The sequence below is a fragment of the Dendronephthya gigantea genome, unplaced genomic scaffold (assembly GCF_004324835.1).
Source record: "Dendronephthya gigantea isolate DGI-Jeju-01 unplaced genomic scaffold, DenGig_1.0 000157F, whole genome shotgun sequence".
Classification (NCBI taxonomy): domain Eukaryota; kingdom Metazoa; phylum Cnidaria; class Anthozoa; order Malacalcyonacea; family Nephtheidae; genus Dendronephthya; species Dendronephthya gigantea.
In genome coordinates, this window is record NW_021163167.1 from 237,748 (window position 1) to 255,950 (window position 18,203).

General features: G+C 39.8%; 1 protein-coding gene and 1 pseudogene across 1 annotated transcript; both read right to left on the reverse strand.

Annotated features, from left to right (window-relative positions):
• Positions 1–8,372: 8,372 nt before the first annotated feature.
• LOC114537469 lies at positions 8,373–9,170 on the reverse strand. Its single transcript, XM_028558504.1, has 2 exons — positions 8,975–9,170; positions 8,373–8,890 (listed from the first exon to the last, which is right to left on the reverse strand). Exons 1-2 carry the CDS (start codon positions 9,155–9,157, stop codon positions 8,420–8,422), a joined length of 654 nt encoding a protein of 217 aa, XP_028414305.1. The 5' UTR covers positions 9,158–9,170; the 3' UTR covers positions 8,373–8,419.
• A 3,545-nt stretch (positions 9,171–12,715) lies between these two features.
• LOC114537468 lies at positions 12,716–17,070 on the reverse strand (annotated as a pseudogene).
• Positions 17,071–18,203: the final 1,133 nt, after the last annotated feature.

Consider the following 18,203-nt stretch of genomic DNA (forward strand, 5'->3'; position numbering starts at 1 on the left):
TGGTATTGGTGGTGGTGGTATTGGTGGTGGTGGTATTGGTGGTGCTGTCGTGGTGGTCTCCGCCGACTCGGTTGGTTTCGGGAGTAAATTTCGTTTCGGAGGCGTTCCCTCTACTACACCTGTGCTTGAGCCGGTCGTTGTCGACTTGCGCTTACAGCCGACGAATGCTTCGCTCGTGCGGGTTCTCTCTTGGCGTTTCGTCACCTTTTTCGTCCTAGGCACGCCCGGAGAACCCTTGCCGAGGCCTTTCTAGCCTGTCTTGTAACTACAACATTTTGTTCTGGGTATTATCTTTATATTTTGTGACTTCAAAAGCAAATATTAGAATAGAAAAACACCTGACAGACAACCAAATCACAGTTGTAATATTGCACATTATAGGTAGAAATGATTATTTATTTACAACACACTTGATTGACATATAGTTGAAGGATTTTTATTAAAAATGGAAATGTATGCCAAAACTGTAATCTTGGATCTTGGACAAAATGTCCAGCCTAACGGCACAAACCAGAAATATTCATGACCTCCAAGGATAATCGCTACTGTGTCATTGACTGAAACATTCAAACTCGCCAACCGTGGGCATATACGGATTACACTGCGGAGCAGAAAAGTAGGTTGTCACCTTTTTCTGCCCTCTACCTGCAGCATAACACACAACACAGTAACATCTCACATCTGGATTGAAACGAATCAAATGGACAGTAGAAAACTGATCATCCAAAGGAGCAGGCTTGACCAACTCATTCACAGGAGGCACATCATACTCTGGTAGTCCGCTAATCTCCCTTATAATCTCTTCCCTAAAATTGACAATTGTGTAAGTATTAGGCCGATTCAAAGATGGATTGTCAGGGTTTTCCCTACGATGGTGTTAAAAAGAAGAAAACCATTAACAACAGCAATATCAACAAGGTGGAACAGAGTCTTCCAGCACCTGTAACATTTACGTGATACATTGTGACATGCAAGCATCTGATCGGATCTGTCCACTGCATTCATGTACCGATTGTATCGATAAAAAGCATAGGGCTGGTCTACACTAACATGGGCATACACACCATCCTTCTTTGTTCTCCTCTTTGCAGCTACTTTCTCATTTGCCGAATCAATATATTTCACTAATGAGACAGGCTTGTTGTCAACCCATTGCAACATTAGGGCATCTGATTCTCTCTCCCAACACATGCTCCCTCGCTTTTTTCTTCCTTGCCCACACTTTCACATCTTTTCTTGATTTGGGAAAACCCTCCCTGTCTACCGTATAAGTACTTGATGATGGTGTGCCTTGCAAAAATAGGTCATGAACTAACTTAGGCGACGAAAAGAAATTATCAAAATACACATGATATCCTTGGCCTAAATATGGGTTTACCAACTACGATATTTTTAAAAGTTATTTATATATTTGTCATATTCAAACAGGTCTATATCCTCGAGCTTCCTTCTTTTCGGTGTTTGATCAAGCTGCCTCCTTTCAGCGTGTGAAGACTTTTCCAAAAGTTTATCCAATTCACTTGAAATTGCATCAAGCTTGTCAACAATTTCCGCCATAAAGTACTGTGTGTCTGGTGCATGGCTTGGTTGACTCTATGCAGAGGGAAATATTTATGTTCAGAAAAGGGTGGAGGCAAATTACCGCCAAAACAACGAAGCAAAGCAAGTTGAAAATAATAATTAAAAAATAATAAAATAATGAAATAATGATTATAAAATCAAACGTTAGCAGGATGAACATGGCAGATCCGAAGATCGCCGCACCATTCACCCTATGGCCAACAAAAAACTCACAAAAAGTGTGAGAACTCTCATATGGATGAGAGATAAAGATAAAATAGATAAAAGAAATAATCACGAGTAAAGTTTGTCAATTGTCAAGGTTAGATAAGTAAATATAACGTTGGACAGCTTGTTATATGTGGAATTTTATAGCATTTTAACTGCTTGAAGAATGGCCCCGATAACTTCGGTATAATTTATATTGCCTGATTCGATTAAAATTGACCCCGTCAGGTAGAAATGGCATCACGGAAGGTCGTGTAAAGCCATGGTGTGTCCATTAAAACACTCTCGGGACCTTCTCTAAAACTACCTGTAGATAATTATTTAGTATTAAACGCTGCTTTTCAAAACAAAGGTTGTTCTTTCGCGGCGAAATCATGCAGACGCATACCAATTTTACGCGGTATTGATCCAGCAATAGAGCAACTAAGTCGTCAATGCGTGAACCGTCTATTTCGGGCCTTAAGGAGGACAAATCGTTTGTGCCTTCTCCAGAATAACAATGTCTGGGGCACACCGAGAAACTACGCCTAAATCAAATTTGCGGATCTTCTCCACTGTTCTACCCCCTATACTGTGTAGAGAAACTCTCGCTGTGCCCTTGAGTTGAAAAGTTGGGCACATGCGAATATCCTGTTTACGTTTCAGATCGCACTGTAGGCGACGAATAAATGAGTGGGTGTCCCAGCTCTGTCTTCTGCGATGTCACGCTTAAACCGGCCGTTTGTGGTTTCGGTATCCGGTCTTTTTTAGGTTTCGATTTGCTGCTGGCCATTGACCACCATTCCCATATTGCGTGCCATCCATTACCTGTTGGACTTTTAGATAGGACACCAAGCCCATCATATAAGAGTTTTAATCATCGTCGGCAAGGCGTATCCCCTTGGAGATACACATTTCCTTAGTAGTCTATTTATAAAATCACATTACATAAATCTCTTATTTCCTTCGTAAATATTTTGTTTTTACATGTTCAACTGCCTTGAAGATCGTCTTCACGTCTTTCTCCATTCTGTCCAATTATCTGTTGCAATGTATATTTTTGAACGAGGGCTATTCTCCCCAGTTTCATATTTCCGGTTCCTAACAAGGTATTCGGTTAGTCGTTTCCAGTGTGCATGGCTGCGTATTCTGGGTACAAGAGACGTCTTAAAGTGTTTAATCTGAATGCATGTATTTTAGTTTGTATACTCATTGTTTGTTGAGATCAAAAGATATCGTATTTTACTGTTAGGAACTGTATCATTGACGTGTCATGCCGTTTCATTGGTCACGCCGTTCGGGATGGAAGTTAGTAGCAGAATCTTTTCCACTAGCGTTCTGCGTTTGTTGGAATTGATCTCTTCCCACGTCGATCGCAACGCCGCCACCAGGCTATCGTCTAAAATCTGCCAATCGTTCATCGCTCCCCAGAATAATTCCAATTCTAGGTGATTTGGGGGCCCGTCTTTCTTCCCGGCCGCCGCGAGCCTTTGCATGAGTTGTACTCGCTTGGTTCCCGTGTTCGCTTTTACAGCCTGCGCACAGAGAGGCTTTCTCTTCTCTGGCTGCTCAAAATGCACTTTTTTGGGTGGCGGGGCTGCTGGTTGTGGTGGTGGTATTGGTAGTGGTGGTATTGGTGGTGGTGGTATTAGTGGTGGTGGTATTGGTGGTGGTGTCGTGGTGGTCTTCGCCGACTCGGTTGGTTTCGGGAGTAAATTTCGTTTCGGAGGCGTTCCCTCTACTACACCTGTGCTTGAGCCGGTCGTTGTCGACTTGCGCTTACGGCCGACGAATGCTTCGCTCGTGCGGGTCCTCTCTTGGCGTTTCGTCACCTTTTTCGCTCTAGGCACGCCCGGAGAACCCTTGCCGGGGCCTTTCTAGCCTGTCTTGTAACTACAACATTTGGTTCTGGGTATTATCTTTATATTTTGTGACTTCAAAAGCAAATATTAAAATAGAAAAACACCAGACAGACAACCAAAATCACAATTGTCAAGGTTAGATAAGTAAATATAACGTAGGACAGCTTGTTATATGTAGAATTTCATATTATTTTAATTGCTTGAAGAATGCCCCCCGATAACTTCGGTATAATTTATATTGCCTGATTCGATTAAAATGGACCCCGTCGGGTAGAAATGGCGTCACGGAAGGTCGTGTAAAGCCATGGTGTGTACATAAAAAACCCCGATTATTTATAACAAATATAGTTGACATGCATATATTAGTGAATGTGTCATTAATATGCATTAATAATATACATATAAATTAATATGGAAAGCTCGACATAAACTTACACCAGCGCATGATCCTAAGGGTGGACAATTATTTACAATATCAACAATAGGAGATATTTTTTTGTGATTTCATGTATGTCTGCAAGGTTATTTAATTGCTTTTTTGTTACTGAGATGGAAGATTATCTTGGTGAAAAAGTAAAAAAAACCTTTTTACTGTCTTCATAAAAACTTTATTATCCCAATATTGTTGTATCTTTAGCTTTACTTACGGAGCGCTAAACCTAGGGATATTCATCCAGCCTGCGTGTTTTTACATCCCTAGCCTTTGCCCAATTTGCAACTCTTCATCATTACAAACCACAAATTTCCTCGCAGCCACTGAACACATTTCTTCCTTTTCATTCACTGCCAAATATTACCTAGGATGGATGGAGGCAACCCAAGGCATGCATTATTAGTGCATGTGTCATGTGTATACATACATTTATGTCTGTCATCGTGCGCGAGTAATCTTTGTGTTATTTCCTCACATGTCGCCCCATGGATGTTGCATTTCCGTAGCTCGTTACTGGGCATTTTTCCCGCGGTCTTAATTACGATTGAAAGAGCCAAACACGAGTTTGGGATATTTTGAGCTAGGGGTTACAATTACCCCTAGCCATTTTATTAATAAAATGACGTAATATTTATTAACTTTAACAGAACTGATTAACTATATAACTTTACATATGTATCACATTGTTTTGCCCAGTAAGGTGAGGGTAAAATTTACAATAACGCCCCCCCCCCTAGCCCCGAATACCATCACAACCAGGTTCATGGATGCAGGCATGGGGAGGAGGTGGGATGTATGAAATTGTTTCAGAATAGTTTGTGACTTGCTTCGCCAGCTGACTTTTAGCGACTAAGTTGAAATGTTTGAGTGTGTCTTATGACAGCACCCTGAAAATATAAATAAATATAAATGTAAATATAGAAAGCTCAACATAAATACTTACATCATCGCATGTTCCTAAGGGTGGATATCTTTTTACAATATCAACAATTGGCGATATCTTATTTGTGATTTCTCCTCTTCTTACATCATAAGTTGTTTTCATAATCTCGGAAAGTTTTACCACGTTTGGCTTATACTCAGCCGAGCTTCGTTCTGTATTGCCAGTACAAGTTCCGAGTGAGTTTTTGAGTTTTTTTTTGTCGTGGGACTGGAGAGATTTCCTTGCCGTTTTCAGAACGCTCTTACATGACAAGTCAGCAGGATGTAATAGCCTTCTTTTTTAGTGTCATATTTGCGAACGATTTTGAAGCGGTTCTTTATCGCCTCTCACCAAGAACCCTGAAATATTTTAGGAATATACGTTTTATAATTATGCATGAGTTGCCGCAGCTTGTATTTATGGAAATACATGCATTGGCGAAAGAGGCCAGCCTACATAGTGCCCCTATTTGCGCATCTGCAATTCATTGTGTCGCCTCCAATGTTGTGATCTGTGAGCCGAAATAACGCAACCATCCGTTGGCTGTGCCATTGCTAAATAATATGTTCCCAGTCTCTGGCATTTTTTGGCGTATTTCGTTTTCGAGTTCGTTTGTCCAGTGTGTTTTTTTGTGAGAAGACAACATCATATCTTTGTCGTTAGAAAAAGTCGAGGGCTGTTTGTCCCCTTTGTCTGTCTTTGTCTGTCCAGTCCTTGTGCGTTTATAGTTAAAATACGTACTACACATTAACACTTAACTGATTTGATATAGTCCAAAGATTGCATGAATGTTAAAAAATTACCTGAAGCTTCTCCTTGTCCTTTCTTCGTATTGTTTTTATATCCATTCTGGGGTGTTTGATTTGTAATTTTTTGTCGTTGCCTGTTTCGTCGTCCATTACCTCACTTTCGTGAAGCGGTCGTTCTCGAGGTCTGTGTTGTCTGTTGAGTTCGTTTCGTTCGGTAAGGCAACTGGGGTTTTGTTATTTTCTTCTCCGTTTCCATTGCATGCTTTTCGCTTGAACTCTTTGTCTCATCTTGTTGTTCGGCCTGGATCCTTGGGTGGTTCGTCATTTTCCATGGACTTTTCATCGGTTTGATCCTGGGGTTTAATTGGTTTTGGCTCTTTGTAGGACAATTAATGGCGATATGCCCTAGTTCTTAAAGCGTCGGAACTGGTCAGCGCGCAATTTCTCCGACTGTGCCCGAATTCTTTGCATGTCGCACAGTATGGTTGTTGTCCAGAGTGAATTACTTTACCCCACTCTTCTTCTATTTTAAACCGAAAGTACATTTTTAACCAAACAAATGCTATTTACTATTTTTTTCTAAAGTTTATTTGGGAGGTTATTTGTGAGAGTATCGATAATGTTTTAGGATGAATGAATAGTAAAGTGTTTGCATTTTTAAATAAAGATCGAATGATTCCAGTAAGTTGCGTATAGTTTTCAATGTCGATCAAATAATAACAAAACATTCAAAACACAAAAATTTTATTTCTATTCATTTTTATGCCAGCTCTACGTTATTAAGGATCTATTAAATCAATGTCTGTAATCTATAAAAAGTCAATATCTGTAATCTACAATACGAGTGATTTTAATACTCATTTAAAGAATTTATGCAACCTAAAAAGTTCGTTGCACTAAAAGACCTGAATTTTTTGAAAATAACAACCAACATTCTGCAATGGAATCACACTAAAACAGTTCTAGCAATTAAGTTAATGCGGTCTAAATTGAATCTTGAAAAAGTAGTGATAGATGCCACCTAGCTCTTTGGTCATAAATGTAGTACTTGGGCGTGACCAGTTAATTCCTAAAACTGCTAGGGAGAGCATAATATCACGCTGTATAATATAAGAATAGTCATTCAAGGCCCTGTCACACTGTTGCGTATCGCATTAGCGTATGGCAGCGTATGATAAATAATACGCATACGCCGGAATACGCTGAAATATGTTGGTGGTACGTCGTGCGTAAGTTATACACGTTCCAAGCACGGTCACATACGCTGATATACGCCGAGGAAGAAAATTTTTTTAAGCATGCTTAAAAATCTTGTGCGTGTTTGGACGTATGGTTTATACGGTAAAGATAAGCTAGTCATACGCTGAATACGGCAGAAGGACGCTAAATGTACTGTACTAATAGGTTGAGTACGCTAATCATACGGAAATGAGTAAGTGTGCCGTACAACTAACGTGTTGATAGCGCATCAGTAACGAAGGTCTAACTTATGTGTGACGTATGTTTAACGTCTATAGAGGGCTTAGCGTATGACTGACGATTAAATAACGCATTTACCGTACAATTAGCGTATAGTTAACGCCTGGTCGTCGTATCCTCAGCGTATTGCAAACGTTACGAGAAAGGGTATATAAATATTATAGCATGTCATTTATTGTGTATAATATATATTTATGTTGGATGCCTTCATATCATCTTGTACCTTCGAGGATAAAGAATGGAGTTAGCTGTTCTTGAATACCAGTTTGATCTCATAGCTTTGACGATTCGTCACATAGAAAATAACAGAAGGAAAAGTAGAAAAAGAAAAAGAAAAAGACGTGAGGTATGGATGAGATTATGGATCGGAAGGCGAAGGTAGTTTGGCATTTACGACCAACTTCTGGTGGAACTCCGAAGCGAGGATACGCGATGTTTCAAGAACTTTATGCGGATGGTCCCCGAGATGTTTGATGAGCTTCTAGCAAGAGTGAGTCCCTGCAGGATCACCAAGAAACATACCTGGTATAGGCGACCCCTGGAGCCTGGGCTGAAGCTCTCTTTGACTTTGCGACACCTTGCCTCTGGGAGCACGTATTCAGCCATGAAGTACGGATGGAGGGTCCCCCACAACACCCAGTCACTTATTGTCAGAGAGGTTTGCCAAGCCATCATCGACGAATACATGTCCGAAGTAATGACCTGCCCTACCACGCCAGAGGGATGGCGTGCCATATCTGATAAGTTCCTCAAGAGGTGGAACTTCTACATGTGGTGCTATAGATGGAAAGCACATTGCCTGCAAATGTCCACCAAAAAGTGGATCCCAATATTTCAACTAAAAGGGATTCTACTCTGTTGTACTCATGGGCCTTGTAGACGCAGATTATAAATTCATCTGGGCAGACCTCGGTGGTAAAGGGTCATCATCGGACGCACAGATCTACAACAACTCTGAAATCAAAGAATTAACAGAAGACGGAACTATAGGATTCCCCATCCCCGATGCTTTACCAAAGACTATCAGAGTGTCCCCTACTTCTTTGTAGGTGACGATGCCTTTGCCCTCCGAGAGACAATGATGAAGCCATACAGCCGCCGTGGTCTATAGTCAATACTTCTTTCACGTTGGTGGTTAAGGTTGAGAACCTCATCCTGAAATCCAATAGCATCAGTAGATTCCATGATGTCTCGAAATCCTGAAAGACTAGTAATGTTCGGGTGACTTTGTAGTGGGGTGCAAATCGTGGGGTGGTTGAGAAGGGATCCCTTGTTGGTTCACTTTGATAGATGGAGCCGCCATTGCACTTGGAAATTCATCATCGCTGTCCTCATCCATGAGTTCAGACAATAACCTATTGATGGAGGACCTTGCCTTCTTGTACTTGGACTTGGACATAGTCAAAAGGCTCTCTTTAACATAATTTGCAAAGACACTTCGTGCTGTAATGGGCTGTTGTTTAGCTTTGTAGATGTCTTTGAGGATGGTGCCAGACTCAGCAACTCTCTTCTGTAGAGTCTCAAGGACGTCACTCTCTGTGTCCTGAGGTCGCTTGTGGGACCTTCCAGCGGTAGATGATGGTATTGGAGTGACTTCATCTAAGACATCCTGCATATCAGCGCAGGCGCTCTCGGCAGCATTGAGATCTCCTCTGTGAAGCTGGATGGTTTCCTTCACCTAAAAAAACCAAAAATATCATGTGGAAATTGTCTCAAATTACTTGGTTATCATGTTGCTAAGGTAATATGGTTGTATACTTACACTCTGCATGGGCTCCGGTCGGTGGCGAGTGACAGTCTTCAGGAAGGCAAACTTTGAGAGGATCCACTGTTCTCTCTTAGTCAGGTTTGGAGCACTATCCCCGCTTTTCTTTTTGTCAAGGCGCGTATTGGTGTCGCGCAGCGATCTGAACCAGCCCTTGAGGATGTCAACAGTCTTATTCATCTGATATGCTTGCTCTTCCCAGATCTTCTCTTTCTTGTCTTTTCGCCTATAATCTGTTCTTCACATTCCACAGCACAGGATTGTCCATGATAAACTCCAGCATCAGCTCCTCTTCTGTGGCGCTGAGGTTGTAGGGTTTTTTTTCGCCCTCTTCCTCTTTTTTTCTCATTGCTATCAGCCCGCCGGAAGGAAGTGAAGTCATCAATGGTTTCAGATGATAAAGCCGATGAATTATGGAGTCTTGGGAAGGTTGTGTTGGGGACTTTGAGAGCTCAGGAACATGTCGCGCATTATTTAAAGATGTCTCAGGAATAAGTGCATCATCATCAGGTGGTTCAACTACATCTGCAGGTGCACAAACACGTTGTTCGTCAGCTTTGGCAACGGCTGATGATGGAGTCCTCTTTCCTTTTCTTCGTCCGCGGGTAGATGATGTCTTCTTATTTGCCATGGTGTCTTCTTCTTTTTTCACTATAGGTTTGACATTTTCTCGAATGGAGCCGTGTGAAAATACTGCCGCTTATATACGATTAAAGTCTGTGAAACGCCATTGGTATGCTTGACATGCGCATTTCAAACGCTTCTCGTAAGCTATTCATACGCTGGCATACGCCAGCGACAGGCTACTCATACGATACTCATACGTTTAATAAGTTAATTTTATGCAAAATGTCCTATTTTTACAGACTTTTTCGTGCGTATAAAAATGAATGAAATGATCTTTATACGCGACTCATACGTTCCTATCATACGCAACAGTGTGACAGGGCCTTCAAATAGGTTCTGTTTTAAATTGTGTATGATTCGGTACTCATGGACGTCGTCAGCTCGAGGTACAACGCAAGATTCAATGAACAAGCGTATTTAGCGTGAGTATCCGTATATGACTTGTTTCCGTGTGAGTTAGTGTCAAATACTCAGGAGACTAATGAAATTTTGATATAATATAATTCATTTCACATAGTATTTCGTCGATACAATCAATAGATTGAAGAGATGTTATCTTGAGAGCATAAAGCGAGACTGTCTGCTTACACAAGTTATTTTATACTATCGTTAGTAAAGGCGAGGCGGAGAAGCAATTAAGATTAGTGTCAAGATAATTAAGGAGTGTAACATCTTTAGGCAAGAAGTGATAATGAGCTATAAATATGTACAAGTGTTGCTGCCAAGAGGAAATATAAGGTAAATAATATTTGAGGCGTAAAGATTAAACTAAGCGTCTATTTCAGAATTATAAACTATAATCTAGGCGAGGCTATATCCTAAAAGAATTATACATTTAAATAATGTTGTTAAAAGTTCCTTACGCGCCGTCCGGAAACCACATGATATGCTCGAAGTTATTCGGTGACAAGGCGCTACAGTAGCCCCCTGCTCCCGGGTAGTGAGTTTGGCGAGGGAGTCGTATGGAATCGTTTGCAGCCGAAGCACTTCTTGATGACGCATCAGGAGGGTCTTCTCAGCCGTGGAATCCAGTATCTCTCTCGCACTTTCGTCATCGTTTGATTCACCCCCCGTGGAGGGTCACCTTGGGGGAGTGCTCCACTAGTTTCACCGTGTACGGGTCGTTGTCTGGTCAGTAGGTGGGATTGTTTCATTGTATGCGACCGTTGCATTCGAGAATCTCATTTCCGTTCGGCTTAAGGTCGAGTCTGGCGTGATCTTCTCGAATTCGGGTAAATGCTGGTTCCTGTTCTTTTACCTCTCCAGTTGACAAGGGAACATGTTTGCTTTTCTTCACTTTCCCAGCGTTACGGATAAATCGTATGCACATAGTCTCAGTCTTTTCCAAAAGCTACACTTTTCCAATATGCGATCGAACACGTCCGGTTTCTGAATTACAATGTTCAGAACATCTCTGATCGGTTTATTATTATTATTAAATTATTATTAAACTTTATTTACACACGGTATTCTCAATCAGGATTTTCATGCTGACAAATGACAAGATTATGAATTACAAAATAAGACTACAAAAATATTTACAATGATAAATCAAACTAATAATTAATATACCTGCTTTTCATGAGAGCCGTGTAAGGAATATATACAAGAAATATAATATAATACAAATGTGAATGTAGATTAAAATAATTTGGAACAGCCCGCTTTAAAATTTGATAGGTTATTTGCTAGCCGTAGCCCAATCGGTAGGCTGTTCCATAGCATCGCACCACTATAACTAAAACTATTCTTCAGATAGTTTGTGCGAGGCTTAGGAACAGCCAGCTTACTATTTGTGTTTCTCAACGAATAAGGATTGACACTGTCACGGTTTACAAACATGGAACCCATGTATTGTGGAGCAAGTCCATTGAGTGATTTATAAACCATGACAGCCTTTTGAAATTGGCGTTGGGAAGATAACTTTTTCCAGCCAAGTCTATCGAGTAAGATGTCGGCATTAGTGTCATAGCTTGAAAAGGTCAAAACTCTCGCTGCGCGATTTTGTAGTTTTTGAAGTTTATCTGCCAAGGTTTTATTGCAATTGTCCCAAACTGTACAGCAATAATTGAAATATGGCTGGACAAGGGAATTAAAAATTAAATACAATGTTGCAACTGGGACAAATGAACGAACGAGTTTTAAAGCGCCAATACCAGAAGCAATTTTTTTTGTTAATTCCTTGATCTGTATATTCCAAGATAGATTTTCATCAAGGTGAACTCCTAGAGATTTTGTATGTGAAACCTTGTCTATAGGAATTCCGTCTATTTTAAAACATGGGTCTGATTGGAAAGTAGCTATTCTTTGTCGTGAGCCAATTAGCATAAATTCAGTTTTGGATTGATTCAATGTAAGCCTATTGGCGATAAGCCATTTATTAACATTTTCAAGATCTTGATTAAAGTAATAATCTATATCTTCAATTTTATTGCTTGCAAATGTTAAATTGGTGTCGTCTGCATACATTCGTGCTTGGGAGTGCTCAAGACAATTTGGCAAGTCATTTATATACAATAAAAATAGCAATGGTCCCAAAATAGTTCCCTGTGGAATACCACAAAGTAACGTACGGTTGGTAGAAAGATGGCCATTGACATAACATTTTTGACTGCGGTTACTTAAATAAGACCTAAACCAGTTAGCCACAGCACCCCCAAGACCATATGCTGACAGTTTTGACAACAAAATTCCATGGTCAACTGTATCAAAGGCTTTCTTAAGATCTAGGAAAACGACAGCATTGACCAGTCCTTGGTCAATATTGTAGGCCCAGCTATTAGTAGATTCTAGAAGTGCAGTAACAGTTGAATGCAAACGTCGAAATCCAGACTGGCTATTACATAGTAAATTGTTCTCAGTAAGAAAACCGTAAATTTGATCATAAATAATTCGTTCGAAAACTTTCGCCACAACCGGTATTATCGAAATTGGGCGATAATTATTTAAGTCTCTACGCTCGCCCTGTTTGAATAATGGAATGACTTTTGAGCATTTCCATTCTTCAGGAAAGATACCGGTAATGATAGAGCAGTTAAAAATTACGGCAAGGGATTCCGAAAGCAAGTCAGGACAATGACGAAGAAGCTTGGCAGATATTTTGTCTAGCCCAATTGCTTTGGACTTACAAAGTTTGTTAAGAAGCGAATAAACTGATGATGGGGTTATTGACTTAAACTCTATATTATGTTACTATTGTGGCAAGTAAGATATTCTAAATACGAGCGATTGTTTTCTTCGTCAGGTATTTTTTCCTTAAGCTTAGGTCCAATAGTAGCAAAATGAGTATTAAACGTCTCAGATAGGTCCGAGGGGTCAGTAATAGAAACCCCGTTTATTTTGATTTCATTTACTCGTGAACTCATCTGTTTTCTTGAGGTCAATTCATTGATGATACCCCAAGTTTTTTTAACATTATTCTCGTTTTCATGAAAAGCGTTCATATAATAGGTTTTCTTAACAAGTTTAATTTCATTGTTTACAGAATTTCGAGCTTTCTTAAAAACAGTCCAATCACAAATATCTTTGGATCGAATAGCTTTTATTTTCAAAACATCTCTTTCATGCATTTGCCTTTTTAATTCAGGCGTGATCCACGGCGCCTTAGAAGATCTTACTCGCCTAGTTCGTAAAGGGGCATGCTTTTCCACTACGTTGTTAAAGGTCGTTTTCCATATACGCCACATATCATTCGGATTATTATAAATCCTTATCACGTCCCATTCTTAAAGAAATATCTCGTCGAAAATATTCAGAGTTGAAATTTTTAAGTTTTCTATAACTTATTGTAGAATGGCCTTTGTTGCGTGGACTGATAGAAAGCTTACGGAATGCGTAAATTAAGCTATGATCACTGATACCGACATGAGAAACACCAGAGGAAACAATATTATCTGGTGTATTGGTAAAAATATGATCGATCATAGTTGATGAAGTTTCGGTAATTCGAGTTGGTTCATTTATTAATTGATGTAAACCATAGAGTTCAGTGATGCCAATTAAAGATCTCGAATTGCAATCTAAAGTAGGCGATCCAAGGTCACAATTTAGGTCGCCCAATAGGTAATACTCGACATTTTCTGCGTCAAGCATATCAATAAACGTTTCGAAATGATTAAATTTATCAGTATTCGAATTAGGTGGTCTATACCATGTTGTAACGAGAAAGGGCTTAGAATTTGGTTTTTGAATTTGAATACATAAATTTTCCAAGTCATCGATAAACAGGTCCTTGCGAAGTATAAAATTTACGCAGGAGCGCACATAAAAGCAAACACCTCCATACGTTTTTCCATCGGCACTACTACATGCTCTGTCCCGACGTATAATTTCATATCCAGGTATGTAAACATCGTTATCGCTTATTGTAGAATTAAGCCATGTCTCGTTAATTGCTAGAACATTGATTGGGCTAGTAGCAAGCAAAACTCGCAGCTCATCAATGTGATTTACTATGCTTCTCACATTAAGTGCTGCTAACTTAAACCCGCGTGAGGTAGGAATAACGGATTTGGGAAATTGTCAATCTGAGATAGATTTAGCAAAATCTAAAAAGTTTTGTTGTAAAGCTAAGCTTACCTTGTCTATTTGGTCTCTGCCATATCCTCTTTAAGTTGGTCAGGACCAGACCTGAGCCCGGTTTGATTAAAATACCTACTCCTCTGCTTCGAGTTGCTCCAGTGCTCCATACGCATGTGCCTCCCCATTCGGAGGCCCACAATTTTTCCTGTTCGGCGTTGTCGTTGTGTGTCTCTTGCAGGCATACAATGTCTGCATTGAAGTGTTTCAAAAAATCGAAAACAATGTCTCTCTTCCTTTTTTCCGCTATACCGTTCGTATTTAAACTTATACACTTGTGCCAGTTTGTATTGGTATGCTGCGTGGCTCTTGGCCGATGTGACAAAAAGTGAAACGGGGAGAGTAGTTTCACCCCTCACACGCTAGTCTACAGTGGTATGGACGTAGACATTTCCTTAGAAAGAACAAGAGCTTTTAATGCAGGAACATTTCTCGGGAAAACCAAATAAACTGCAACAAAATCTTCGCAGGTTTATTAAGGAGAACGTGAAAATGATTTCCTGCCAATATGTGAAAACAGGCATACGACAAGAAGTATTTTCAGGTGGTCACCCATGCAAGTACCAACTCGCCCAACTGGTTTTAACATATCCAAGTGGTATGGTCGTAGACATTTCCTGAGAGAAAACAAGAGCTTCTCGTGAACATTTCTTAGGCAAATAAGGCAAACTGCAATAAAATATTCGCAGGTACTGGAACTTCATGAAAACATGAGAATGATTTCCTACCAAAAGATAAATAAATAAGTGGTTACCCATCCGAGTACTATCTTCACCTGACTTGTTTTATCTTTGTTGATGAGACGAAAATCGATGCTTTCCAAGTGATATGGACCAAAACAAGATATTGTTGAACAACACTAAACCAGTGTGCAAGAACAAAAAACAGTGAAATACTTGTTGTTTTGGTGAAGTCAAGTACCTCAAATATTAACACTGTAACAATAAAGCTATTCATCAGGAAAATGAAATTCAATAAACACAAAGTCATCTTCATCACCTTCTGGTGGATAGTGTGCTCCAGTACAGCTAACAGCACAAGATGGAAGAACAACTCGTATTTCTTTCCCTATTACTCCCCAACACCATCGTACTAACTGACGGTACACGATATGCCGAAAGACTTTATGTTGGGAACTTCATAGCCTCTTCTTCCATACTCCTGTTTGTATTTGTAACCAAGCAGCCTGTAAAACCCATCGATTTCAACAAACTACATAAAAACATGGATTATCTGTTCTGCAGTGATATGGCGTGGTTGACTTTTCCTGTAGGAAAAACTCATCATTTTTACACGCGACATGCTCAATTTCATGGCAGCTGACGCATTCTTCCTCCCTATCCATTATCTGGCGATGTTCGCATAAACACCTAACAATAACAAATGATTATGCTGGCAGTGATACGCTTAAAGGGCAAGAAGACTTAATTTGCCAAATATAAACTAAAAAAGTACGGTGTTTTACCAATCAAGGTTACCCAAACGTTCTTCATTGTCAATCGACATACGCTCGTCTTCTATGTCAGCCGATGATTCATCACTAGTTCTGTTGGAATCTCGTCTTGGTTCGAACTGATACCCCAGGACATCGCCCGTTTGTAAAATATTCATATGAAATTTGTCTAAACTCTCACCTGAAGAACTAGAACTGCTTGAATCCGATGAATCCTGGATTGAGGAACGTAGAATGTTGGCATTCATGACAAACTCTATATAAAACACTTGTAAATTAAAGCGAAGCAACAACAAGCGTCGAAGGACGCAATGACGTCAAAAATGAGGGCGCTGACCGAATTCGCGTCTGCACTGGAATTAATAAAATAGCGTCGAAATATGCAAAAATCGCGAAAACTTTGACGAGCGATTTATGCTTTACTATAAAGAATTAGACCAAAATACGTCAGGAACAATCTGTTTAATGTATTATCTTTTATATTAACCCAACTTGTTTTGGGAGTGGAGTTTTCCTTTAACCTCGATGATCAGACCAGAACCGGTGCTTTTCAAGAGGCATCGACGCAGACATTTCCTGAGAGAAAACAAAAACTTTTGACGCGGGAAAGTCATACAAATTGCAAAAAAGCTTCCCAGGTAACTTAATTAATGAGTACGTTGGAATAATTTCCTGCCAATAAATGAAAAGAAGTCTACGACAAGAAGTATTCACAAATTGTCACCCATAACTTCGCCCGACTTCGCTTTAACTTCCATGATCAGACAACAAGCGGTGCTTTTCAAGTGGTATGGACGTAGACATTTCCTAAGAGAAAACAAGAGCTTCTCGTGAACATTTCTCGGGGAAGTTAGGCGAACTGAAATGAAATATTCGCAGGTACTGGAACTTCATGAAAACATGAGAATGATTTCCTACCAATAAATAAATAAATAAGTGGTTACCCAACCAAGTACTATCTTCGCGCGACTTGTTTTATCTGTGTTGGTGAGACGAGAATCGATTCTTTCCAAGTGGTATGGACGCCAAAACAAGATGTTATTGAACAACACAAAACCAGACTGAACAAAAAACAGTGAAATACTTGTTGTTTTGGTGAACTGGGAGTCTTTGTGTATTGTGATAGTGAAGTCAAATACCTCAAATATTAACACTGTAACAATAAAGATATTCATCAGGAAAATGAAATCCAACAAACACAAAGTCATCTTCATCACCTTGTGGTGGATAGTGTGCTCGAATACAGGTAACAGCACAAGATGGAAGACCAACTCGTATTTTTTTCCCTATTACTCCCCAACACCATCGTACTAGCTGACGGTACACGACATGCCGAAAGACTTTATGTTGGGACCTTCATAGCCTATTCTTCCATACTCCTGTTTGTATTGTAACCAAGCGGCCTGTAAAACCTATCGAATTAAACAGACTGCATGAAAACATGGATTATCTGTTCTGCAGTGATGTGGCGTGGTTGGCTTTTCCTGTAGGAAAAACTCATCATTTTTTTAAGCGACATGCTCAATATCATGGCAGCTGACGCATTCTTCCTCCCTATCCATTATCTGGCAATTTTCGCATAAACACATAACAATAACAAATGATTATGCTGGCAGTGATACGCTTAAAGGGCAAGAAGACTTAATTTGCCAAATGTAAACTAAAAAAGTACGGTGTTTTACCAGTCAAGGTTACCCAAGCGTTCTTCATTGTCAATCGACATACGCTCGTCTTCTATGTCAGCCGATGATCCTTCACTAGTTCTGTTGGAATCTCGTCTTGGTTCGAACTGATACCCCAGGGCATCGCCCGTTTGTGAAATATTCAAATGAAACTCGTCTAAACTCTCACTAGAACTACAACTGCATGAATCCCATAAATCCTGGATTGAAGAACTTAAAACGTTGGCATTTATGACAAACTCTGTACAAAACACTTGAAAAGCGAAGCAACAACAAGCGTCGAAGCACGCAATGACGTCAAAAATGAGGGCGCAGACCGAATTCGCGTCTGCACTGGAAATAACAAAATGGCGTCGAAATATGCAAAAATCGCGAAAATTTGACGAGCGATTTCTGCTTTACTATAAAGAATTAGACCAAAATATTTAAGGAACAATCTGTCAAATAAACCCAAATTGTTTTGGCAGTGCAGTTCCCCTCTAACCTCAATGATCAGACGAGAACTGTGCTTTTCAAGTTGTATCGACGTAGACATTTCCTGAGAGAAAACAAAAACTTTTGAAGCGGGAAAGTCAAACAAATTGCAGCAAAAGCTTCCCAGGTAACTTAATGAGTACGTTGGAATAATTTCCTGCCAATAAATGAAAAGAAGTCTACAACAAGAAGTAAAATTGCTACGTATAACTTCGCCTGACTTCGCTTTAACTTCCATGATCAGACGACAAGCGGTGCTTTTCAAGTGCTATGGACGTAGACATCTGCTGAGAGAAAACAAGAGCTTTTTATCAAAGAAAATTTACTCCGAAAAGTTAAACTAAACAAACTAAAACAAAAGCTTTATGTACGTAATTTAATGAAAACATTGGAATATTTTCTATACAAAAAA

Excerpts from the sequence above, each read along its gene's own strand:
- LOC114537469 (XM_028558504.1), bottom strand. The coding sequence starts at position 9,157 with ATGAATAAGACTGTTGACATCCTCAAGGGCTGGTTCAGATCGCTGCGC. Across the intron at positions 8,891-8,974 it reads GACCGGAGCCCATGCAGAGT|GTGAAGGAAACCATCCAGCT; the intron begins GTAAGTATACAA and ends TGGTTTTTTTAG.